The sequence below is a fragment of the Neofelis nebulosa genome, chromosome 15 (genome assembly GCF_028018385.1).
Source record: "Neofelis nebulosa isolate mNeoNeb1 chromosome 15, mNeoNeb1.pri, whole genome shotgun sequence".
NCBI classification, from domain to species: domain Eukaryota; kingdom Metazoa; phylum Chordata; class Mammalia; order Carnivora; family Felidae; genus Neofelis; species Neofelis nebulosa.
This window is the reverse complement of record NC_080796.1, coordinates 17298298-17325001: the sequence shown is the minus strand read 5'-3', so window position 1 is coordinate 17325001 and position 26704 is coordinate 17298298. Positions and strand designations below refer to the sequence as shown.

The 26704-nt window shown below is 36.7% G+C and overlaps 1 protein-coding gene across 8 annotated transcripts in view; it reads right to left on the bottom strand.

The window, feature by feature from the left end:
• The window catches only part of DCAF6 (DDB1 and CUL4 associated factor 6), a 135614-nt gene that overhangs the window by 12930 nt on the left and 95980 nt on the right, over positions 1–26704 (bottom strand). For 5 of the 8 annotated variants that reach the window (XM_058700366.1, XM_058700368.1, XM_058700370.1 and 2 more), the window contains 4 exons: positions 24926–25038; positions 22305–22391; positions 21757–22084; positions 16612–16653 (listed from right to left, as the gene is read on the bottom strand). In XM_058700366.1, the coding sequence (XP_058556349.1) occupies positions 16612–16653; positions 21757–22084; positions 22305–22391; positions 24926–25038 (570 nt within the window). The remainder of the gene's footprint in view (positions 1–16611; positions 16654–21756; positions 22085–22304; positions 22392–24925; positions 25039–26704) is intronic. The other 3 variants (XM_058700367.1, XM_058700372.1, XM_058700374.1) reach the window with 1 other exon arrangement.

Sequence of the window (26704 nt, the reverse complement as noted above, 5' to 3'; positions counted from 1 at the left end):
GCATAAAAAGGCAAACACAACAGTGAGACTACATCAGACTAGTCGAGTTACTAAAAATATTTTAGTGAAAAGATCACTTAGAAATTTGGTACTGGTTGAGAGTAAAGGAAATCGCATGCGGCACACTGGTTTTTAAAGGGCTATTTTATAAAAACGTAGTATAGACAAAATTAATAGGCAATTTATTACAAATATAACAAATCCTATTCAGTATCATTTTTCTTCTCCATATTAGGAAATGTAAAGGCATAAAGAGAAACGAGGAGAAACAAAGGGTAACATATAATAGTGGGTAAACTTGTTTTGAGTGTTTGTTCACGATGTTCCCAGCAAAGAACAGACTAGTCAAGAAAAAGCGAACAGTAATATATATATATACAATAAAACGAGGACTTTCGGATGGATTCTATTCTATATAGAGTCCATATTAGAGTATAGATTTGGAGCTAATGAGGCAGACTCTCCTCTCCTCAGAACTGAGCTGGTTACAGAGCTGGAGACTGAAGAATAATGGGTTCTCTTTAAGGCTAATTTAATTATTAGAAGAAACTTTTCCTAACATATGATATACTTGGTAAGTTTGTTAGTTTTGTTATTCAAAACACTGTCTTTTGGAGCACCTGCGTGGCTTAGTCGGTTAAGCGTCTGACTTCAGCTCAGGCCATGATCTCGCAGTCCGTGGGTTCGAGCCCTGCATCAGGCTCTATGCTGACCAGCTCAGAGCCTAGAGCCTGCTTCAGATTCTGTGTCTCCCTCTCTCTCTGCCCCTCCCCAGCTTGCTCTCTGTCTCCCCATCTCTCTCAAAAATATTCTATTTTGACATGTAATAGACCAAAAAGTTCTACAAATCAGTAAGAAAAATGAACACTGCAACAGAAAAATAGGCAAAGGACAGGAGCAGGGAAACTATAGAAGAAATGAATAGTCAGCAAATGTACAAAAGGATACTGAGACTCACTTATAATAAGATAAAAATAAAAAAAAATTGAGGGGCGCCTGGATGGCTCAGTTGGTTGGGTGTCCAACTTCAGCTGAGGTCATAATCTCCCAGTTTGTGGGTTCAAGCCCCACATCAGGCTCTGTGCTGACAGCTCTGAGCCTGGAGCCTGCTTCGGATTCTGTGTCTCCCCTTCTCTCTGCCCCTCCCCTGCTCACATTGTCTCTCTCTCTCAAAAATAAATAAAAAACATTAAAAAAAAACTGACTTTTTTGTACATCTACCAGATCAAAAAGATTTTAATGTCTAGCAGACTGCCAGGAGTACAGAAACCAAACGCTATGGCAGGGGTCTGGAAGTGGTTCTATATATATAACAAAAACAGAGTGAACTCCTTCACTGCAAATTTTTCATTAAAGAACACATACATGGGAAGGCATAAAATCCTAAGTGTGTAGCACAATGCATTTTCACAAATGAAACAAGACCATGTAACCAGCACCAGAATGGAGCAACAGAGCATAACCAGAGTTCCAGAATTCTCCTAGTGCTTCATTCCCACCATCGCTCTGCCCTTAAAGGAAACCACTATTCTGACTTCGAACAGTATGAATTACCTCTGCACGTTTGTGAACACTAATTAAATGGAATCAGAGGAGATATATTTTTGTGTCTAGTTTCTTTAGCTCAACATTATGTTTGTAAGATTCATCCATGTTGTTTTATTTAGCTGTAGTAACTCATCCCCTTTGCTGTCGACTACTACTTTGTATAAATATATTATAACTTATGTATTCATTCAACTGTTGGCGGACACTGGGCTGTTCACAGTTTTTGATTACTGAGTTAGTGCTACCATCAGTGTCGGCTCATGTCCTTGGCAAACATATGTACCTATTTCTGCTGGGTATATATCTAGGTGTAAAACGGCCGGACCAGAGCATGTGCATATGTTCACCTTTAATAGAAACTTTCAAACAATTTTCCAAAGTGGGTACACCAAGTTATACTCCCACCAGCAATATACTGAGTTCCTGTTCACTACAAATTAAATAGTATCTATTAAAATTTTAAATGAATTTGCTTTGATGCAATTTTACTTTTAAAGAATGTATACTGTACAAAACTTAAGCAAATATATAAACATATATACATGTATACATATATATGTGTAATATAAGTTTTTGCTGTACTACTTTGAGAAAGATTGGAAATAATCTAAATTTTATGTGGAAAGGATAGATTAAATAATGTTACATCCATACATTGGAATATTTACACCACCATTAAAAAAGATAAGGAAGATCCATAAAATAACCACATGAATAATGTTGGTATTATACTGCCAAAACTGTAACATAGGTTAATGAATAATTCTTAGAGAAAAAATTCTATATATGCATAGAAAGGGCCTAGAAAACGGACACCAAATTGTAACACGTTTTTAAAACAATTATGTAACAATTTTGTACTCCCATTTTTATAATAAAAAGGTATTTTCTTTTTCATAAAAGGATATACCATAAGTTATACAGGCCTATTTAAAAGTGCTTTAAAAACTTTATCCTATGCTTTGTATATCTAATAAAAGGGGGCACAGGGATACACATACATTTTAGAATCAGATATAATTAGAAACTTACAGGCAAAAAGATGACATATTTAGCTTATTACGATTTTCTGATTGGGAGCTCTCAAATGCTCTCAAAAAAACCCCACAATTAATATGTTGCATCTTCCTTTTTTCCTGAATTGGAAGAAAAGTCACTCTGAATCAGTTAAAAATATATGATGAGCAAAAAACCAATAAAGAAAAAGACTCTTTTGCTAACAAAGCAGAATATCAGGTAGCAGTGGAAACCAAGGGCCGACAAACCAAGGGCCTCAGAGCTATAAATGAAAAATAAATTATATGACAAATTATGAATTTAGATAGAAGCTCAAATTACTTAAAACAAAATGTGTGGGCAAAGTTATAAAGCCAAATGATTAATGAAGTGGTAATAATAAAGAACTAGTGAAGACAGTACCGGATCAAAAATGTTCATTTCATTTAAAAGTTAGCTCTAGAATATGGTCTAATTTACTGCTTAGTGTTTGTCTGATCTGACCATCCTGATTTCAAAATCTGGATGTCAAATTATATGGTTTGTATTATATAGTTCTGATCTAAAATTAGGGCACCTGCCACCATGTCACTACAGGAAAATTATCTAAGAGAAAAAGCTTCAAGTGCAGAAATTTCAAATTAGAGAATAAAAAGTAACTGTGGATGCCATATCTACATATACAATCAGGTAATGTCCAACTCAGCTGACATTTCTAAAGAAATGATCTTAGAAAGAATACACTGAAACAACTTTCCTAGAGGATATTTCACAGGAAACATTGAAAAAATATTGGTCATTGAAAATCATTTGTACTTTATTACTTTGCAAATTTGATCAAATGAAAATCAAAATGACACATACATATGAAGAACACCAATCAGCAAACAAATATTTATTAAAAGCCTACCATTTGCAAAGTTGTTTGGGGGAATATCAGCTATTCTTTTATAAGAGCTTAGGCTAGTTTTGGAGCACAGTTTAAAAGTCATAAAAGGCATTATAAAGTTAAATAAGCATATACAATTTCAGAAGTGAACAATAAAATAATAATAATGAGTATAAATCCCAACCCAATGGGAAAAAATAAAGAAAAAGGCAAAACCAAAAAAAAAAAAAGATAAAAACCTTAATTCCAAAAAAGGCAAGAAAGTAAAAAAATAAATATATAAAACAGGATAATTAGAAGACGTTGGAAAGTTAAATACAGCCATAATGATAGTAGATTTAAATAGACTAAATTCACCAATGGAGAAAAAAGAGAATGTCTAGGATACACCTCAAGTACGAGGACAAGGAAAAGCTTCAAGTGAAAGGGTCTTACACAAATACTAATCAAATGAAAGGTGGCTTAGCTACATTAATATCAGACAAAACAGATGAGGATAAAAAGCATTAAGCATTAGATGAGGATAAAAAGCATTAAGGATAGAGACGATTACTAATACATAAGAAGTTCAATTTACCAGGAAGATATAACAATTTAACATATATGCACTCAGTAGCCTCAAAAATGCATTTTAAAAGAAAATGACATAACTGCAAGGAGAATGAGACAAATCTTCCAATACAGTGAAGACTTTAACACACCTCTCTCGCTACTTTGTAAGTCAAGCTGACAAAACCACACAAACAGCAAAGATATAAATTTTAACACAATGAACAGTCTTGATCTAATGGTCACATATGAAATTCCACATTAAAAATTAGAGTAATATTCTTTTCAAGGGCCCATGAAAGATTTACAAATTTGACATGTACAAGGCCACAAAGGCAGTTTCTACAAATTTCAAAGAATGCATCTAACACCAACTACATTCTCTGATCACAAGTCAGATGTTAATGAAAAAACACTAAATTTTTACAACTTTAATTTAGAAAAAAAAGAAAAGAAAACTATAAAATAATCTCAAAGAAAATAGAAGAAAGGAAATGATAGAGAGAGAAAAAGGAGAAATAAAAAACAGAAAGAATAACAATCTAGAGTTCTGCCATGATCATGAAGAAAAAATTAAGGGGGTTTAAATAAATAATGTTATGAATAAAAAGGTTATTATAACTCAAGACAGTAGAAATGAAATAGACAATAAAATACTATAATAACAAATTTCCAAACTTAGATGAATTGACACATTTTTTAAAAACCTCTTAAAACTGACTAAAGAAGAAAGAGATCATGCAAATAGTCTACAGCTATTAAAGAAGTAAAATAATACTTAAAAACCATCTCCAAAAGAAAAAAACTAGGTCCAGCTGGTGTTATAGGTATAATCTACTAAACTTTTAAAGAAAAGATCATTCCAACCTTATACAAACTCTACCAGGGAAAGGAAAAATAGGAAATATTTTTCTCTACTTATGTTTAGTGTAACTTTTTACCAAAAATAGGATGAGGAAAATATAAGAAAAAAATTTCATTCCATATATAGATACAAAAATCCTTCACAAAATATCAGCAAATCAAATCCAACAATGTATCAGAAAGATAATACATCATGATCAAGTTAGGTTTATCCCAGGAATACAAAGATTGTTTAACTCAGTTCTGTATGTAAGGATCTTGAAAGTCCTTACTCCAAACTCACAAGTAAAAAGCTGAACAGACTGAAAAATCAACAACTCTTCTTGGATCTGTAAGAAAGGGGAGGACACAGGGCAAATTGCTATTCCTAAGACTGGAGAGAAAAACAGGCAAACAGGGAGTCATAGCTTAGCAAAGAAGAAACTTGAAGGTAAGAACACCTGAACTGTGATTGAGGGACTGCTGGAGGCTCAGTGTGAACAGCTCTAAGAGTTAAAAACGCCAGGGGAACCCAGTCATAGGGTGCCCCCCACCCCCAAAATTTTCAGATTTACCTCCAGGAGCCAGACCAGATTGCCACACTAAATACTGGAGAAAAATCCCCTTGAGTTTCTGGCAGGGAGAGGGTAAGAGGAAGTATTCTGAAATATGCCAGAGCATTCTCTTCTTCTTATAAGGTCTGCTCTTAATGGAAACTAGTTAACCAGAGTCCAATGTGCTGGGGTACTATCAGAGCCCAACTAACCTAGGGGAGGGAAATAGCCAACTACAGCTCTCTACAGGATGACCCTGGTCATCCTAGCCCACCTAAAGGGAAAGAAAAAAATAACCTAATGAACACTTGTAAAGTCCAGAGATGTATGTTCACTAAAAGACTGAGAACGAATCATAAGATTAAGAATGCTTCCTCTCCCCAATGCCTTACAACCACATTGCTAAAGGTTTAGAGCAGTTCCTTTTACACAGAACGCTATACACATTTGAAGAGACAGAGAAAGCATCAGAACCAGACATGACAGGGATGTTGGAATTATCAGACCGGGAATTTAAAACAATTATGATTTGACTATAATTAATGAAGGGCTCTAATGGATTAGGTACACAACACGCGAGAACAGATGGCCAATGTAAGCAGAACGCTGGAAATCCTAAGAAAGAAGTAAAAAGAAATGCCAGAGATAAAACAAAGCACTGTAACAGAAATGAAGGATGCTTCTGATAGGTTTGTTAAGAGACTGGACATGACTGAGAAAAATCCTTGACCTAGAGGATATATCAATAGAATCCTTGAAAACCAAAAAGCAAAGAAAACAAAGACTGGACAAAAACCCAATCAAACCAAATATTCAAGGACTGTGGGATAACTAAATAGATATGACATAAGCGTAATGGGAATACAAGAAGGTGAAGGAAAAAAAAAGAAGAGCAATATTTGAAACAATAATGACTGAGAATTTCTACAAATTAATGTCAGACACCAAATCACAGATCCAGGAAGCCTAGAGAACACCAAGCAGGATAAACACCAAAACAAAACAAAACAAACACAAAAAACAAAAAACAAAAAAACCCCAGAAAACAACAAAATCAAAAAAACCCAAAGCAAACCAAAACCAAAATCTTATACCTATGCATATCATTTTTAAAATACAGAAAATCAAAGATTAAAAAAATCCTGGAGGAAGCCAGAGGAAAATAAACATCTTACCTAGAGAGGAAAAAAAAATAAGAATCACATCCAATTTCTCCTCAGAAACCATGAAGCAATAAGGGAACAAAGTAAAATATTTAAAGCACTGACAGAAAAAAAAAAAAAAAATCACCAACCTAGAATTCTATGCCCTGCAAAATGATCCTTCTTGTGAATGAGAAATAAAGACTTTCTCAAATAAAAGGAAAGGAATTTGTTGCCAGTAGACCTGCCTTGCAAAATTGTTATAGAGAAGAAAAAATATATAAATCAGACATATGGATCTATATAAACAAAGATCATCAAAGAAGGAATAAGTGAAGATTAAAAATAAAAACTTCATTTTTTTAATTAAAAAATTTTTTTAAATGTTTATTTACTTTTGAGACAGAGAGAGACAGATTGTAAGTGGGCAAGAGAGGGAGACACAGAATCCGAAGGAGGCTCCAGGCTCTGAGCTGTTAGTCCAGAGCCTGACGTGGGGCTCAAACTCACAAACCATGATATCATGACCTGAGCCGAGGTCAGACGCTTAACCAACTGAACCACCCAAGTACCCCTAAACTTTCATTTTTCTTACTCTTAGTTTACCTAACAGATAAGTTTCTTCAAAATAATAATAATAGCAATAATGTATTCCATTATGTATGTTGATGTAATATATCTTATGTGTATATATGCTTATGTATGCTTATATTAAAGTGAAATGAAAGGCAGCAATGATACAAGGGACACAAGAAGGAATCAGGATTTTGTTATCATATAATACTCACGCTACCTGTGAAGTGGTGTAGTATGATTTGAGAGTGGATTGGATTAGTTGTAAATGTACACAGCAAACTCTACGGCAACCACTAAAAAAGATTTAAAAAAGAATTGTAGCTGATATGTTAAGAAAGGAGAGAAAATGGAATCATATAAAATGCTGAATTCAAACCACAAAAGGCAGAAAAAAAGGAAAAGACAAAAAATAGGAACAAAGAACAAATAGAAAACTATAATGAATATGGTAGACATTAATCCAATTATATCAATAGTCACCTTGAATGTCAATGTTCTAAATTACACCAATTAAAAAACAGATTATCAGAATGGATCAAAAAATATGACCCAGCTATCTGTTGTCTACAAGAAATCCACTTAAAAATAAATAAAGAAATCCATTTAAAAATAAATAATTAAAAAAATAAAGAGATTAAAAGTAGATAAATGTATGGAGAAAAATATCCCATGTTAAATACTAAACAAAAGAAAGCAAGATTAACTATATTTCTTTTGGACAGAGCAGACTTCAAAGTAAGCCAAGTTATCAGGGATAAAGAAGGGCATTAAATAACATCAAGGGAGTCAATTCTCCACGAACAATCTTCAATGTGTATGTGCCTATCTAGAGAGGGTCAAAACACATGAGGAAAAAACTGACAAATGCAAGGAGAAATAAACGAATCCACTACTGTAGTTGGGAGACTTCAACACCTTTGTCTCAGAAAGGGGCAGATCCGGGAGGCAGACAGTAAAGCCATAGTTGCACCCAACAACTGGTTGAGTTGATCCAACTGATCAACTGGATATAATGGACAACTACTGACTACTTCATGCAACAACAGCAGAATACACATTCTTCTCGAGTTGAACGTACATCAATATACACTACGTTCTGGGTCATAAGACACATGTTAAAGGCTGTTTAATATTAGAACATTTGTAAGTGTATTAGCTGGCTACAGGAGAAAAAATAGAACTCAATAGATGAAGAGTTAGGTGACTGATTAAATCAATACTCGTTCATGATAAAAACTGTTAGTAAACTAGGACAGCCTAGGTAGGGTAACCTCATAGGAGGTACCCTAACCTCATAGGAGGTATCTACAAAACCCCTGAAACACCAGTACAAATAAACTCATGTAGGCACTTTTTTCAAAATCAGGAGCAAGGTGTGATTCTTACTATCCTCATTAACCAATACCCAGTAAGCAATAAGAATGAAAAGGAGGAAAGAAAACTCCTTTTTGGAACGATATGACTGTCTACATAAAAAAGCTTAAAGGAATTTATATGCTAACTAATAAATATAACAGAAAAACACTTGGGCAGATATAAGATCATTATATAAGTCAACTGCATTTCTAAACACCAGCAACAAACTATCAACAGAGTATGAGTTTAAAAAAAAAAGGGAGGCATAAGCTTAAAAAAATTCATTTACAACGGTAACAAAAATGAAAGTATCTATAAATAAGTTAAAAACCGATAAGCAAAACTTGTTCATAGGAAATTATAACCTGTTATAACCTGGGGGCACCTGGGTGGCTCACTCGGTTAAGTGTCCGACTCATGATTTTGGCTCAGGTCATGATCTCATGGTTCATAGCTTCAAGCCCTGGTTCTCTATCTCCCTCTCTCTCTCTGCCCCTCCCCCATTCATGCCCATGTTCTTTCTCTCTCTCTAAGTAAACATAAAAAAATAATAATAACCTGTTACTGAAAGACATTTTTTAAACAGCCTAAATAAATGTAGAGATAACTTAATATTGAGAGGATAATTAATTCTCCAAATTTACTTCCAGGTTTATTACAACTATTATCATATTCTTTTTTTTTTTTAATTTTTTTTCAACGTTTTTTATTTATTTTTGGGACAGAGAGAGACAGAGCATGAACGGGGGAGGGGCAGAGAGAGAGGGAGACACAGAATCCGAAACAGGCTCCAGGCTCTGAGCCATCAGCCCAGAGCCTGACGCGGGGCTCGAACTCACGGACCGCGAGATCGTGACCTGGCTGAAGTCGGACGCTTAACCGACTGCGCCACCCAGGCGCCCCTACAACTATTATCATATTCTGATGACTCATAAGTAGAACTTAATATGTTGATCATAAAACAGACCAAAAGACAAAGAATAGCCAAGTCCCTTCTAAAGAAAAATAAAGAGAAGAGACTTGAAGAGACTTGGAAGACATTAAGATTAAAAAACTAGAGTAATTAAAGAGCGTGGTATTGATGGAGGGGCAAACAAATTGACCAATGGAACAAAACAGAAAGCCCAGATATAGACCTGTGTTTATCTGGAATTCTATAATATGACATAGGTAGGATAGCAGCTCCCTGGGGAAATTCAACATTTAACAAATGAACAGGGAAAATAGGGCTAACTAAATGGGCACACATATACATCATAAATAGTCAATTCCAGATGGATTAACACCTTAAATTGTCGAAAGAAAACTTTAAAAGAAAATTTTCAATTTTTTTGAATCCAGGGTAAGGATTTCTTAAACAAAAGGAAGTTATATGCATAAAGAAATGATACAATTCAACTACATTAAAATTACGAATGGTTTCTCAAGTCAGCTTAAAGTAAAAAAGAAAAACAAATCACAAACCAGAAAAAATATTTACACACTTATAAATGATAGCAAATTAGTATCAAAAATATATAAAGAATTCCTTAATAAGTAATAAAAGTTAAGACAACACGGAAAAGAAAAACAACTCAATTAAAACAAACCAGTAGAGGGACACCCGGTTGGCTCAGTAGGTTAAGTGTTCAACTGTTGATTTCGGCTCAGGTCACGATCTCACATTGTGAGATCGAACCCTGAGTCAAGCTCTGGCTGAGCATGGAGACTGCTTGGGTCTTGGTCGGTCTCTCTCTCTCTCTCTCTCTCTCTCTCTCTCTCTCTTTCTCTCTTGGTCTCTCTCCCCTCTGTCCTCCCCCCACCCACTCTCTCAAAATAAATAAATAAACATTAAAAAAAGAATAAAACAACCCCAGTAGAAAACCAGGTATGGCCAAAAAACAAACGAGAGATGCATAATCTCGTTCTGTAAATACAGAAAAGAAAATCAAGACCAAATTTTGCTAACGGTAGCAAATTCAAAAAAAGTGACAAAAGCAAGTTTATTTATTATTTTTTTATTTTATTTTATTTATTTATTTTTTTTTAATTTTTTTTTTCAACGTTTATTTATTTTTGGGACAGAGAGAGACAGAGCATGAACGGGGGAGGGACAGAGAGAGAGGGAGACACAGAATCGGAAACAGGCTCCAGGCTCTGAGCCATCAGCCCAGAGCCTGACGCGGGGCTCGAACTCACGGACCGTGAGATCGTGACCTGGCTGAAGCCAGACGCTTAACCGACTGCGCCACCCAGGCGCCCCTATTTTTTTATTTTAGAGAGCAAGTGAGAGAGAGTGGGGCAGAAGGGTAGAGGAAGAGAGCGGGAGAGAGAGAGTGGGGGAGAGAGGGAGAGAATCTTAAGTAGGCTCCATGCTCGGTGCAGAGCCTGGCATGGGGCTCAATCCCACGATCCTGGGATCATGACCTGAGCCCAAATCAAAAGTTGGATGCTCAACCGACTGAGCCACCCAGGGGCCCCTATTTATTTAAAGATTTTATTTTCAAGTAATTTCTACACCCAACGTGAGGCTTGAACTCACAACCCCGAGATCAAGAGTTGCACGCTCTACAGACTGAGCCAGCCAGGCACCCTAACAAAACCAAGTTTTAAAGAAGATGTGGATCAGTGTGATTACTCAGTGACCGCATTAACTTATACTCCCACGTTGGAAGACAATCTAACTTGTAAAATCAAAGATTCCATTCCTAGGTATGTACCCCAGAAAAACCCAAGGAGACATATTTCAGAATGTTCAAACCAACACTGTTGTTAATAGCACAACTGTAAACAACTGCCAGTTACCAGGAAAAGGGATAAATTATGGATTATTAATATAGCAGAAAACAGACTGAGCATCAGCTACACATCACAACATGGGTGAATCTTAATATAATGTTGAGTGAAAAAAATAGCAAGTCCTGGTCTCACATCTAGTATGATGTCCTTTTTTATAAAGTTTAAAAGTGGGTAAAACAGTTTAAGTGATATATTGTTTTGGCATTTATGTTCAGGATAATTTTTTGTTTCGAAAGTAAGGCATGATCAACACAACATTCAGGAGAGTGGTTGCCACTGGTGAGGTGGGCAGGGGCACAGAATTGGGAGGTGTATGCATAGATCTAAGTTACTGGTAGTCTCTCAGTTCTTGGCTTGGGTGCTGGGTTTATTGAGATTCACTTACCATTAAATAAATGAAATAAAGAAGAGGAACTAAGCATAAGTCAACAATGACAGTGTGTCACAAACCAAGAATTAAAAAAAATACAATTCTCCCCTCCTTAGATTAGGTTAAAAGCCCTTAATAATGCCAGTGCCTATGCAAAACTCTATTGCCACAATTACTATTTTATAATTATTTGTATGTGTCTGTGTATCCCACTGAACCAAGAGCTAATGGAGGCTGTAATTTTCATTATCCTTAGATTACCAGCATCTACCACAGAGTTTGGTTCATACACGTTTATTGAATGGATAAAATAAACACAAAACTGATCCATTATAAAAACAAAAACATCTCAAGGTATCAGCCATTTATATGGGAGACAGCATTTACTAGAAAAAAAAATCTACAATGAATCTAACATATAACTGACCTAAGAAAATAAAAACCTAGATTCCTGACTTTATATTTTGATTCCTTCCTCTTCCCCAAGAGTCTTATTTATTTATTTATTTTAATGCTTATTTTTGAGAGAGAGAGAGAGAGAGAGAGAGAGAGAGAGAGAGAGCAGGGGAGGGGCAGAGACAGAGGGAGACAGGATCTGAGCATGCTCAGGGCGAACAGTGCAGAGCCTGATGCAGGGCTTGAAACCCACAAACCACAGGATCATGACCTGAGCCAAAGTCAGACATTTAACTGACTGAGCCACCCAGGTGCCCCTGTATTTTATTTTTAATACTGCATAGTCTAGAAAACTATTTCTAAATGGTCAGTAAAATTCTTAAGGTAACTCCAAGTTTAAATTAGGAAGTTATAAAAATCAGAAACAGGGGCGCCTGGGTGGCTCAGTCAGTTAAGCTTCCAACTTTGGCTCAGGTCATGATCTCACAATTCGTGGGTTCGAGCCCCATGTAGGGCTCTGTGCTGGCAGTGTGGAGCTTGCTTGGGATTTTCTCTCTCTCTCTTTGGCTCCTCCCCCACTTGTGCTCTCTCTCTCTCAAAATAAATATATAAACTTACAAAAAAAATCAGAAATAGTCTGTAAGCCCTACTAAAAAAAATAAACAAGTTGACACATTTAGTAGTTAGAGGACTAGGCTAAAATATAAGGAGAAATTAAACAGAAACTAAAAATATAAAATGTGAATCACTTTGCCTATTATTTTCAATATGGTTTATCCTTTTACAAAACACTATCACAGATAGCTAGAGTGATACAATTGATATTATTGGTGTCATTAAAATGGTCTGTGGGGGAACAAAGAAATTTTAGGGTAGAAAAAATGGTTTAATCCAGATTAGGAGAGGATTAATTTATTTAACCTGGAATTAAATGACATGAGGAGTAATTCAGTTAGTCAAAGGAGGTTAATATAAAAGGATACTGTACTAAGGATAGAACGTGAGGACATGGTCAGATTATATAGCAGGTGAATTTTAAGTTAAACTATTGGAAGAAATTCTTTACTGTGCAGGTATGAAAGAGTCGTCTAGTCTAGGAATCTAATGAACTTGATACAATTTAGAATGTAAACTGGAAGAGCGTTGTCCAAATTGTGGGATTTTTGTAGGTGTTCCACAAAAAGTGTTTGTGAAATGTGCAAAATAATGGATTAAGCAAAGCTAAACAGGTTTCTTTGTTGTTAAGTCTTTGAAGAGGCTTTATGATGTTAGTTTCATGAATCTAAAAAGACATATACACAACGTAGTATTTCCCAAATTTTGTGACACCACTGTAGAGTATCAGGGCACTTAGGGCAACAAGAAAACAAAGCACACGCTGCCCAGAAGCTTCTGGAGGTTCCTCGTCCACCACGTCAAGGAGCTGGAAGTGCTCCTGTGGTGCAGGAGATCTCGCTGTTCTCGGATTGCTCACGGTGTTTCCTCCCAGAAGCCCCAAGCCAAAGCCATCGTGGAAAGGGCAGCCCAGCCGGCCCCCAGAGTCACCAGCTCAATCCCAGGCTATACGGCGTGGAAAGTGAATACGACAGATGCTCATGTGCACATTTTCTTTGTGGTAAATACAACCTTGACCACTCTGGGGGCAGGAAAAAGAAAAAAAAACCAAAACATGGACACAATTTGCTTATGTGAGCTGTTGTGGGGGGGGGGGGGGAGTGGGGGGAGAGGAATTGGGTTCTTTGCCTCAAACCGTATTAGTAAATAAAGCTAAGGGACAGCAGGCCTGACACTGCTGACTTCAGAAGAGTCTGCTTCCAAGGCTGGCTCTTGGCTGATGTCTGGGAACTTGACTTGTCCAACGCTGCCTGCAGTGTTCTGCCTGCCTGGGACACTGAAGCCTGATGTACCGGCTTGCCTGGATGGTCTGTAAATAAATAAAGTGAACACATCCTTTCCTCTTGGGTCTGGAATTTAGGTAGTTGTGGTTGGTGTGGAGGGTGCCCACATGACCACCCCCCAATAAAAAGGGTTTCTGAATCTCACGCAGGTTTCTCTGGACAGAAACACTACACAAGCATTAATACACTTGATTACTGAAGGGAGAACATTCTATGGCCCATGCTGGGATTGGGAAAATGTTTGAAGCTTATGCTTGGATTCGTCCAGACTCTGATGTGTCTTTTCTCTTGTCATAATTACAAATGAACCTAAATTCTGTGAGCCTTTCTAGGAAGTCATCAAATATGTGGGAAGGTTGTGGGACCTCTGAAACAATACAGTTGATGTTTGAACAATGTGGGGCTTAGAGACACTGACCCCCACTCCCATGGAGGTAAAAATCTGCATAAAGCTTTTGACTCTCCAAAAACCTTACGAATAGCCTACAGTTGATCAGAAGCCTTACTGATAACAGAAATAATAGAGCAACATATACTTTATGTTGTATGTATTATATGTTGTATACCTAAACTAGAGAGAAGAAATGTTAAGGAAATCATAAGGAATGTTAAGAGAATCAAAGTCAAAAATTTACATTGTTATTTATAAAAACATCTGCATATAAGTGGATCTGCACAGTTCAAAACTGTGTTGTTCAAGGGTTAACTATAATTCATAGCTTTTCATTTACTTCAAGTTTAGGAAATCGGAGGAAGAAAACAACAAGCCAGATCATCCAAGGAAATATGAATAAAAAGAATAAAAACTTAGCTAGAATTTAGTAAAAAGGTGTCTTGTTTGCCCAACTCTTATTTACGTATGCATGTATGTATTCTTATGCTGTCCTCAGACGTGCTTACTTCTTACACAGGGAAATATACACATACACATACACATACACATACACGATAAAGTGTTATACAGACAGCATAACAGATGTATAAAGGGCACACGGAAGAAATGTTCAGTCCTGCTCGGGACTATGAAAGGTATGGGGCCAGGAAAAGTTTCAACAAGAAGCAACGTAAGATGAATATTGAGATGAGGTGGCCGACATGATGGTGTCAGTGACAGGAGGGCATTTCAGGTAGAAGGCACACAGTGAATAAAGCAACAGAGGCATTAAGTGTACCCAGAGACGCTCCCAGTAGGTCTGCTGTAGTCTGCGCAAATTCTGGCCACGGCCATGACAGAGAGCGCCCTGCAGGCCAGGCAGAGGAGCTGGAGTTTTCTACATTGCAGGCAACGGAAAGCCACTGAAAGTGGACGTGATGAGGACAGAGGTTGGAAGCAGCTGGAGGGCCATATGAATAGAAGACCAGGTGACAGGTGACAAAGTAATAGCAGCTGAGCGAAGAGTAAGGGATGATTACCATTTTATTTATTATTAAAAGAAACAGATTAAATGTGGCACCTATCATTCAGAATCTCAGCAGATTAGGGTTAAGACCTATTCACAAAACACTACAGGACAGTCCCTCACGTAGACTGGCTATATGAGCAGAGCAGATCATAACGTGTGATAATTTTGTTTTTCTAATTTTATTTTTCTAATCTTATCTTAAGCAGAACTTTACATTCCTTGAGCATTCCCAACGGCTAATGGGGAAGCAGACTAAATGTGTGCTCGATGTCAGGAAAAAACTACCTTGTAATTAGAAATTTCCTCCATATAGGAAAGAAAGAACAGAGGTAAAGAAGCTGTCTAATCTCATTAGCTCTGAGGGAAGGGAAGAGGCACATTTTCTTTTTTACCGTTGTTTATTAGTTCTTAATACTCTCCACTTCAATTTGTTAGCTTCTCTGTAACTTGTTTAAAGCAACATGGTACTTTTTAATTGCAATCTTCACTGTAAAAGCAGAAACTGGCCTTGAGTACTTGAGATGAAAGGTAGAAACCAGAAAATCAAAAAGCCCTTAAACAAATTCCATTTTATGTTTCATATTACCCCTTTGTTTTGGAAACTAATGAATGGTAAGTAACAGACATGTGTCCCTAGAATTAGATACAAAGTTGATTTTGTCAGTAAACCAGGTTTGGGCTAGAAGAATAATGGGATTGAAGCTCACTTTAAAATTGTATTTAAAAATGTACCCCACTGTCTTCAAATTACAGAAGTGTCTGAGACTTAGATAGCATCTTGATGTGCGACATTAAGTTATTAAAGCTATTTATTAATAAAACAGCTTTCCTTAAAAGTCAGAATTTTACACCTATGCATAGAATTAGACTCAAGTCCTTATTTTACTTCCTGATTTCAAGGGAAAGGAGTATATCTGAATAATAACAAAAAGTTGCTAAGGCTAATTGCTTTGCCAATCAAGTTTTTTTTAAAAAAAGTAAGTTGCATCCTTTGACGAAATATCCAAAATGAGTAACCAGTAGGTTAGAGTACATCATTTTCAGATGATAGTTACTTTATCATGTGACACACTCGACGTGGGTATCAGTTACATCTGCACACAGGAAATTTCTCTTCATTCTATTCTCATGCAGTGCATGCAGCTAAATACAGTCTGTGAAAAGCAACCTGCTCACAAGGCTGAGCACTCAGAGTTCAGTAAGTTTGAGGAGGTATTAACTGTTAATAGGAAAGGTGGTTAGGTGTGGAAAAGGAGGACCTGGCAAATTCATCATAAAGAAAAAATAAATAATGAAGGAACATACTGAATTACCTCATTATTCTATCACCTATTGTTGTTCCTCTGATATTAAATCTAGTGAAGGGAACACAATAACTAAAGTCACTCACAAAGACTTCAAAGAACCAAATATTTAAAGCATTAATAAGGTCACCACTTCTACTGTTAATCACCTAGATCTAAGAAAACTTCTGTGTCTCCCCTCCTGACTTAAGGAATTATATGAGATTATGTCCTTCAACTTAAAAGTATATGAGGAGATTAAGGAAACAGAGACACTCACTGAAGCTAGACTGAAAGGAAGACTTGGCACTTAATCCCTTTTATCTTTAACTAGATTAGAACCTAACCCGTTGCAGAGTGCAGGGAACTGCAGGGACTCAAACCACCAATACCATCCACTGCGACACCTACATTATGCTCCCCAGGGCTATGCTGCTCTTTCAGAAAAAAATAATTAAGCCCTGAGCTGACTCATTTGTCCTAACCATAGACTCGATAACAAGCAAGCAAAGAATAACAGAGCTTTTCACTCTCTAGGAGTTCAGTTCTTTCTCTGTTACCTTTTTTCTCTCTGTAATTTTCTTTCACAAAGAATACACTTGAATCATTAGAAATACTGAGAGTGATTATAATGATGAGTAAAGGGATGGTGACAAATTTACAGGACACAAAGAATCCTGGCTTTAAAAATAAAGGCCATGTTCCCCAGGGTCCAGAATAGGTAAACGGAACCACATTTCTATGCATATGAAAAATACATTTTTTAAAAAGTGGTTAACAGGCCATACAAGGTTAATATTTTTACTGGTTACCAGAAAAGTCTTTAGAGCATCTCAATGGAGTCTACAACGAAAAACGTCCAAGACTATGCAAGAACTTCTTCAGGAAGCTCACTCACACGCTTCCCAGAAAGCAAGAACCTCTCGGGTTTGCAAAAGAAGAGAGCTACCAGCCAGGCCATCATACCGTTTACTGTAAGCTCCCTGGGGCACCGTGGAAAGTTTATGTGGAGGCCATATAAACAGAAAACCTGACCAGGATCCTTTCATTCCAAGGGCATGGGTTTCTATTTCTAAATACGGTGTATAATATCACTAAGGGATACACATACTACTTTTGTTTATTATTTTTTAATCCCAAGATTGGAAAGTATATGTTTGATTAATTATTCTTTCTTCAATTTAGTTTCCATTTGATGTGCTGTGCTCTGGCCCTAGACAAAGTTAAACGGGACCAAATATGTGGTGATTTATAGAGATTTCATCGTTTTAAACTTCGGATATCTGCCAGTAGAGACATCTTACCACAGACTATAGTTGTGCTTCTCTAAGACCGATCTGCCAAAGAGCAGGAATTAGAAACTATGGCTCTTTGGCAAATCTGGCCAGTCGCCTGTTTTTGTAACAGCCTATAGGCAAAAAACAGTTTTTACATTTGTAAATGGTTATATTTTAAATGGTTATATAAGTACCTACACAGTAGCCTCCACTTTATCTCTTGGCCAGCAAAGCTTAAATATTTACTATCTGTTTCTTTAGGGAAAAGCTTACTGAGCTCTGCCATAGAGGTCCCAGTTGTATTTGTACCGACACTAGCTATGGTTCATGGGCAGAGCGTTCCATCCTAAAACATCTATGTTAGTGGTTAAGGCCTTTATTTTCTAAGACATTTCCTGCTCATGCTTGATCTCAGTCCAAAAGTGAAAAGCTGGATCATATTTATCTAACCAAATTAAAAATGCAAGTCTTTATAATGAAATAGTTACTTTACATTGCAAAGAACTGCTTTGATATTTTTAATAATGTGCACCAAAAATGGCTTACTTACAAACTTTTTAGCTTTCATTTTAAAAATTAAATTTGGGGCAAAAGAAATTATGAGATCCGCTACGTCATTCTTCATACACATTGAAGTACAGACCTGAGTATACACTTTTACCATTTTTAATTTTGGGGCCATTTCTTTACTCTAACCAAACTAACCCTGACTGGGCCTCTCAAGTGGCAGCAACGAGGGAACTCCGAGACGTGCGTTCCTTTAGTTGGGCATTTCATCAAAGTATGAAATGTATCCTTAGATTCTAAAAACCAAACAGTGTAATTTTTACAAGAGAACTTTGAAATCTTTTGTCCCTCTGGAAACAGAAATTCTCAGAAATCATACGCCTACTTACAAGCTGGTAAATAGTTCTTTTCATGTTCTTAAGAAGTAAAGTATCTTAAACTTTCTCTCTTTAGCATAAACGTCAACATACCTATTCCTTCAATTTAGAAGATAAATGGACAGTTGTCTTAAGGAGGAAGAACCCTTAGCAAGGTGCAGCAATATTAAAAACATACTTTATATAGGCAGTTCAAGATTTAATCGAGATGGTGCCAAGAAGTCAGGAACTATCAAAATTATTTAGATAAAAATCAGAAGGAAGATTTTTCACCATTTACAATTGTTGGTAAATAGGAATAATGCAAATCTCAAAGAAAAACTGATGTAGTTGTTAAACAGCCACTATAATCGCTTTAGTAATAAAGGAAATGAACTACAGTGTTACATACATACAAAGATGTGTGTACTACCAAGGACTTAGTACATACATCTTTGTATGTATGCAACACTGTAGTTCATTTCCTTTATTAAAACTGTTTCCCTGCATTCTTATAAATGGCTTGTGGAATTGTCCTCTCTTCTTCAAGAAGTTATTAAGTTTCTTAAAGAGTGAGAATTTATTATCCTTCTGTTACTCTTTGGTAAGTTCACTATTATGTCCAACAGAATAAAATAAAATATATGGGACAAACTAAGGCTATATACCTGAGCTGAACATACAGAACATTAAATAATATATAATAATAATTTTTAAAAATCAGGGAAGCCAATGCAGACCCAGAGGAGGTTTCTGATCTGGATCTAGCCTGAGAGTATGCACTGGAGACCTCCATGGAGTAGGGTCATCTCCAGGCTGCTGTCCCTCATTTCCTTGCTCCCTCCAAATCCTCCTTTCTCCCTGATGCTCAACTACTGTGTTTAAAAAAGAAAAAAGAAAACTTTTTAGGTCTAAAATATACAAATCATCTGCTTAGCATTTCAGTTTCCTCAGTTATAAAGTCGGCTTGGTGTAAAAGTGTTATAATTAGCTTGGATAGAAGATGATAAATAATCACGATATTTTATAAGTGTCTAACATCTATTAAAAATACATAACTTCTGGGGCGCCTGGGTGGCGCAGTCGGTTAAGCGTCCGACTTCAGCCAGGTCATGATCTCGCGGTCCGTGAGTTCGAGCCCCGCGTCAGGCTCTGGGCTGATGGCCCGGAGCCTGGAGCCTGTTTCCGACTCGGTGTCTCCCTCTCTCTCTGCCCCTCCCCCGTTCATGCTCTGTCTCTCTCTGTCCCAAAAATAAAATAAAAAACGTTGAAAAAAAAAAAAAATACATAACTTCTTATTTAAGCAAATAAACCTGGTAAGTGCTTTGGTGCATTTTACTAGAAAGTACACTTAAATTTTATTTTCAATTATGACCTTAGCATCATTTTTAGCTACATAAGAAGTACAAAAAAAAAAAAAAAAAAAAAAAAAAAAGACATATGTTCACTTATGTAAATAGAAAGCCATAAGTGCATGAGCTTAAAATAATTCTACAGACTCTAATTCTCCACCCTGGGTTTCAGAAACCATCAATTTGATTTTCAAACTGTGCTACGCTTGCTAACCTTACCTGTATTCAAGTGGTTTTGATCTCCCTCTTGGGTATGGAAAGAAATGGGACTAAGTTTTACTTGTCTAAAACAGAGACTAAGAATGCTGAAGACTAATGTGCGGCCGGTAAAGAGAAGATGGTCGGTTCATTGCTAAGTACAAATATTGGGAGAGATCACTTCCTTTACATTTAAAAACAATGCCATTGCCAAGTAAACATTTTGATTAAACGTAACTGAAGGAACTGTCCTTTCATAGTCACAAAAGGTGGTTTCGCTGAACTGGAAGCAGTTCTGTTCCGGATTTCTGCTTGGCCTCTGTCAGTCTTTATCCCTAAAGCCATTCTTAGTGTAACTGTTTTTCAAGTCTGAGTAGCCACATAGAACATCCTGGTTGCTTAATACAGTTATTGTTTATTTAGTGCTTTCAAAGTGGACGGATCCTCTGACTAAATAATTGATGGATTTTTAAAAATTCTTATAACAATTCTAGATAATCATAACCTAATTTTATAGATAAGGAAGCTGAACCTTAAAAATATATTAGGTAGTGTGAATGAGGAAATATAGCCAAGTGGTAAAACCAAGATTCAAACCCAAGTCATAATGCTCTTGATCATTAATTTACCATGAAAGAATGGCAATGCTATATAATCTTTTCACTGTATTTTTCACTTGTCAGAAATGTCAGAATATTTTACAAACAGTAGTATAGTGAGCATAGAAATATGTGAAATGGTTCTTCATACCTGTGTAAGCTAGGACTTTAAATATAAAATTTTATTCTCTGGAAAAGGACAGAGCTTATGCGATATGATAGCATTACCTATGGAAATAGTTTTTAAGAAGTATGGAATGCAATATACTTCAAGAGATTTTATCTACTAAAAAACAGAATACACCTGTGTTGATCACACAAAATAAAAAATGGCAAAAGTGTACGAACACGTGAGCGATTCTTCGTTGTAGTTGTAATATTTGTTATCTGGTATGATTTTTCATTTTCTAAATTGGGTTACCTAGTAGACATCAGAGAACAACATAATGTTCTCAAAAAGAGAACTACTATCACACGACCTTAAGCCAGGGTCAGTAGAAAAGCAGAAAAACCGAATGTGAAAAAAACAAAATAAAACAAAACTGATAAAGGCCAGGATGTCTACAGCTAAATATAGCTCTGACTTCATAAATAACCTGTTGGTCGTTCTCCACATTCCTTTCTCTTGACCTGTAAGTTGAGGAGCAAGCCTCAGGCCTGGACATACAGAGCAACAAGACTTTATTCCCCTCTCAAGTACACTTTGTTCAAAGAATGTAATGCGTAAAATCATTTACAGTTTAAAAAATTCTGTGAGTTTGTATGCCTGAGATACCCTTAGGGGAAGCAACTGTAAAAAATGGAGAGACTCCTTTATGTGACTTCAAACAAAGCCTTGTGAATTGTACTTTATTTTAGAGTTCATTTTAATGAAAAATCTACCAACCTGTCACCAGGTCCTGCTCGATACCTCGCACCTGGGATCAGGACTGGGTCGTCATCACTATCATCTGTGTCCTGGAGAGCAGAGTCCCTGGCTAATGTTTCCTCATGAGCCAAAGGCCCGATGGCTTCTGTTTGTGACTGAGGCTCAGGATTAGTGGTATTTTGATCGGCAGCACCTTCGGTGCTAGTTTGATCTGAAGTCCCTGGTTCCTTGCCTTGTTCAGACAAAGTAGATTCTTCTGGAACCCCACAAGAGCGATCAAGATTGAGGTCATTTCTTTCTCCTGAGCAGGAATCCAATGGCTCAGATGTGAACTTATCTGATTGTGCTGTTAGAAAATAAAGTAGAAACAGCTGGTCATGTTGGCAACATTATTTAATCTAGCCTTAAAGCTGGCAGGCATTTCCTAATGAGGAATTTCCCAATAGGAAGAGAAAAATTCCATAACACATCTATTTGGAAATGGTCTCAGGAGAGAGTAACATAAATTACGCTTCTCATTTGCCCACATGAAGCAATTATCTAAAGAGAACAAGACAACTACTCACCTGTATCTACACGATTCTGAAGTGTGTTTTCTGCTGATGTACCTTCCTGACATGTTGTCGCATCCTCTGACGATTCTTCAAGAGCTTCTGGGAAATAAACCAAATTATCATTTTGTAAAATGTTTATTTATTTTGCGAGAGAGACAGAGCGCAAGCAGGGTAGACAGAAAGAGGAAGACACAGAATTCGAAGCAGGCTCCAGGCTCTGAACTGTCAGGACAGAGCCCGACACAGGGGTCGAACTCAGGAGCTGTGAGATCATGACCTGAGTCAAAGTCGGTCACTCAACTGACTGAGCCACCCAGGCACCCCACCAGATTATCATTAAATCCAAAATTTTTAATAAAATGAATACCAGCTGAATACTCTCGCTATCCTATATATAAGTAGCTCTTAATCCTTTTGGGATCATAGAATCTTCTGACACCCAGACATAACCTCCCCTCAGTACAATGCAAATATCTATGTCCACACCGAACTGTACAAACACTATCAAAGACGGATGAGCAATCCCGCCCACTGCCCCCTCCCAAAGCCCAGGCAAGGACCTTCATAAACCCGTAGTGAAGAATTTCTGCTTGAGATAAGCCCTCACAACTGACATTACTTGCTCTTGCCTTGTTTCTAAACTTCACAAAATCTAAACTTAAAACTGAGTATTTTTCTATCCCTTTACCATGCATTTAGTAGAATCTGAACTATCATGAACCCTACCATCAATTCTCTTTTGGCCGCTGAAAATACTTACTTCTGGGATTTAACTCTAAGATCCATTAGGGATCAGTCTTTTTTGCTCCTAACCGCACATCTGCTTACTAGAGAGTTGTTTTACACATACTTAATTCTTGTAAACTCTGTTATATTGAGGCATCTATTCCTTTAATAAGAAGTGGAATTCATTTAGTCCTTCATTTAACAAGTATTTTTTGAAAATCTACTGTATGCCAGTCCTGGCCGTCATTCATTTCATGCCATTTTTCTTTGATTAATGAGCTGATTTTTCTATGATGGCCCATCACCAGCTATACTTATTTTTTAATACTCTTGTTACTGTACCAGGCTAAATTTTTGAGCATTAGTTCCATCTGATTTTCACCAGCTTTATGAAATAGCATACAGTCAAAAATGGATGTATAAAAGAAAGCAAATAAGCAGTTGCTAGGGGTTAAGGGGGAAGGAGGATAGGGGATGGGGTGTGACTGCTTAATGGCTGTGGGATTTCCTTTAGAGAGGATAAGAAAATGTTTTAGAACTAGACAGATGCAATAGTTGCACAAAATTGTGAGTGGTCACTGGATTGTGTACTTAATTTTTTTTTAGATTTATTTATTTTTGAGAGACAGAGAGAGAGACAGAGTACAAGTGGGGGACGGGCAGAGAGAGAAGGAGACACAGAATCCGAAGCAGGCTCCAGGCTCTAAGCTGTCAGCACAGAGCCCAACGTGGGGATCAAACTCACAAACCGCGAGATCATGACCTGAGCCAAAATCAGTCGCTTAACCGACTGAGCCACCCAGGCGCCCTTAATTTTTTTTTTTAATGTTTATTTATTTTTGAGAGAGAGAGAGAGAAAGAGAGAGAGAGAGAGAGAGAGAATATGAGTGGGGGAGGGGCAGAGAGACAAGAATCTGAAGCAGGCTTCCGGCTCTAAGATGTCAGCACAGAGCCCAATATGGGGCTTGAACACACAAACCATGTGATCATGACCTGAGCCAAAGTCGGATGCTTAACCAACTGAGCCACCCAGGCATCACTAGAGCGTGTACTTTAAAATGGTTAATTTATGTTACGTGAATTTCACCTCATTAAAAAAAAAAAAAGTGAGCAAAAATTATATGCTAACAAAAAAAAAAGAGAGAGAGAGAGAGAGAGAGAGAAGACAGAGAAAAAAAATCTCCTGTAATCAAGGCTCTGGACTAGACACTAAATTTCACATAATGGTCATGTAAAATATTCTAGGAAAGCATTCTGAAAAATTCCTAAATGGCATTTCTTGTATGAAACAGTATTCACGCATAACCCATTTAAATTTTATTCCTTTTTCCCCCTTCACAAGCCACCTATACTCTTTGAAAAAATCAAGGCAGATACTTTGGATTTCACTGCTAGGTATAAAAGTGGTCAAGATAATCCAAACTAACATTTACATCTCACATATTTTCAGTACAATGACCACCTACCTGTCTTGGCCATTGTATCCACTGAGGGGAACTGTGCTTCACTGTGACTCCCTACCCTAAATGCTTAAGGCCTCAACCATTTGTATTTGCTATCTGTTTATCAACAGTAGTGGCTGGACTACTGAGGCAAAAGTAATTTATTAAAAACAAAAAACGGGCGCCTGGGTGGCTTAGTCACTTGAGTGTCCGACTCTTGATTTTGGCTCAGGTCATGATCCCACGGTTGTGGGATCAAGCCCCATGTCAGGTTCCACGCTGAGCTTAAGATTCTCTTTCTCCCTCCCTCTGCCCCTCTCCCCCACTCGAGCTCTCTACAAAATACTAACTAACTAACTAACTTACCAACTAACCAAGAAATAAAACTGCTGCACTGAAAGAACATAAAAGCAGGTGGACATTCAACACTGGGGTTTTATAATGACAACAGAAACAACACCTTACTTGTCTCACTGTCTCCTGGTGGTAGCACAGAGCTCTGTGGGGTCAAGGATCCCTCCTGACCCTCAGATTTGCAGTGGCTCCCATTTCCTCTAGAACTTGAGGCAGTACTGCTCCTATTATCAAAACAAAACAAGCGGTTCCACCAGGAACTTAATAAATATGAACTTTTAGGGTAATTTTTATATTTTACAACTAGAGAAACAAAAAATCCACACAACAGATAAAATATAGGACTTATTTGAATAGTACTTGTAAAACACCACTTTCAAAGATCAAGGTGATTATTCTAATCCTCCTTAACCTTAAAAAAGAGATTTAAAAATACAGAAGGACCACCTTTTCAAGGTTTTGATGCTTCTATTTATTTCTATACATTTGTATTGAATTTTAACTGAATTACATGGACTCTCTTCTTGTCCTCACCACAGATGGTTCACCACATCCAAATCCTTACTGGTTTTACACACTTTGGTCTTTGAACCCCCCTATGCAGCTTGCTCCTACTTCTGGACTGTTGTTCACATATGGCAGGTGATTGAGCACCAGGGCTTGTAGAAAGTTCGGATAATGTTTTTTGTTAGTTTAATACCCACCTGACGATGATTAACAATTCTGTCGGCATTTTTGGCTAGGGCAGAATCCTAGATGGATTCAAATAAATAATTTTCAATGAATGTTCTGTGATAAATCATGGCATAGGTGTAAGGTGGGGATTAGATGGGAAAGAAAATAGAGGAAAATGTAAAACAATCTAGGACTAAAATTAAATTCAGAGAAATGTAATAATTTCTTAGATTTAGAATAAATGTGAACAAGAAAAAAAAAAACCCTGAGAGTTACAAGTAACTTAAAAACTGTTAGTAACAGACAAATAGCAATGACTCAATAGACAATGCAAATTGTCATGGACTTTTTGCCAAGATTTTATAAAACCCCCTTTAGGCTACTTGCAGAAGACAATTTGATTTTTTTAAAAGGATACCCATGTATAATATGCTATTTTTAGGAAGAATGCGTATCTACATGGGTATATATGCAGAAAAAAATTTCAGAAAGGATACGTACCAATGTCAGTAGGATTATTGCAAGTGATTTTTTTTCACACTTTTCTCTAGATTCTGACTTTTTTTTTTTTGCAATGAGCATGTTATTTCTTTTTAACCGGAAAGAAATATATAGCAATTTTGGTAAAGAGAAGCCAATGTGATATATAAATCTTTTTTTCCCCATTGAGAAAGCTATGATACAGACATAAATAAAATGCTCAGTGTATTATAGTTATGAGAATTGAAACATTATGATACTGATGTAGGAAAACAGAGCCATTAGTGGAAAAGACAATGTAACCAAGTAAACATGTTAAGCATATGTTAATATGGCATTTTAAATCACAGAAAAAAGCATAAATTGCTCAATCAATGTAACAGGACAAAGGAAGAGTCATGTGGAAAAATCAAGCTATAGCTCTATGTCATACTTTATGACAGAATAAGTTGAAGAGGAATTAAGCACATATTTCTGATATGAAAATCACAGAACTGATAAGAGGAAAATAAGAAGAAACTTTCCCCCTAATCCTGGGAAGGACAGGCTTTTCTAAGCATGAGCTCACAGGCTGGAACCATAAAGCAAAACTGCCATAAGTAAACTGAAAGACAGACAACAAACTGGGAAAAATATTTGCAACAAATGAAAGACAAATGGTATCATCCTCACTCAATTCTATAATAAATAGGTAAATAGTTTTATAAACAGTAAGAAAAAGATATGAACACTGTA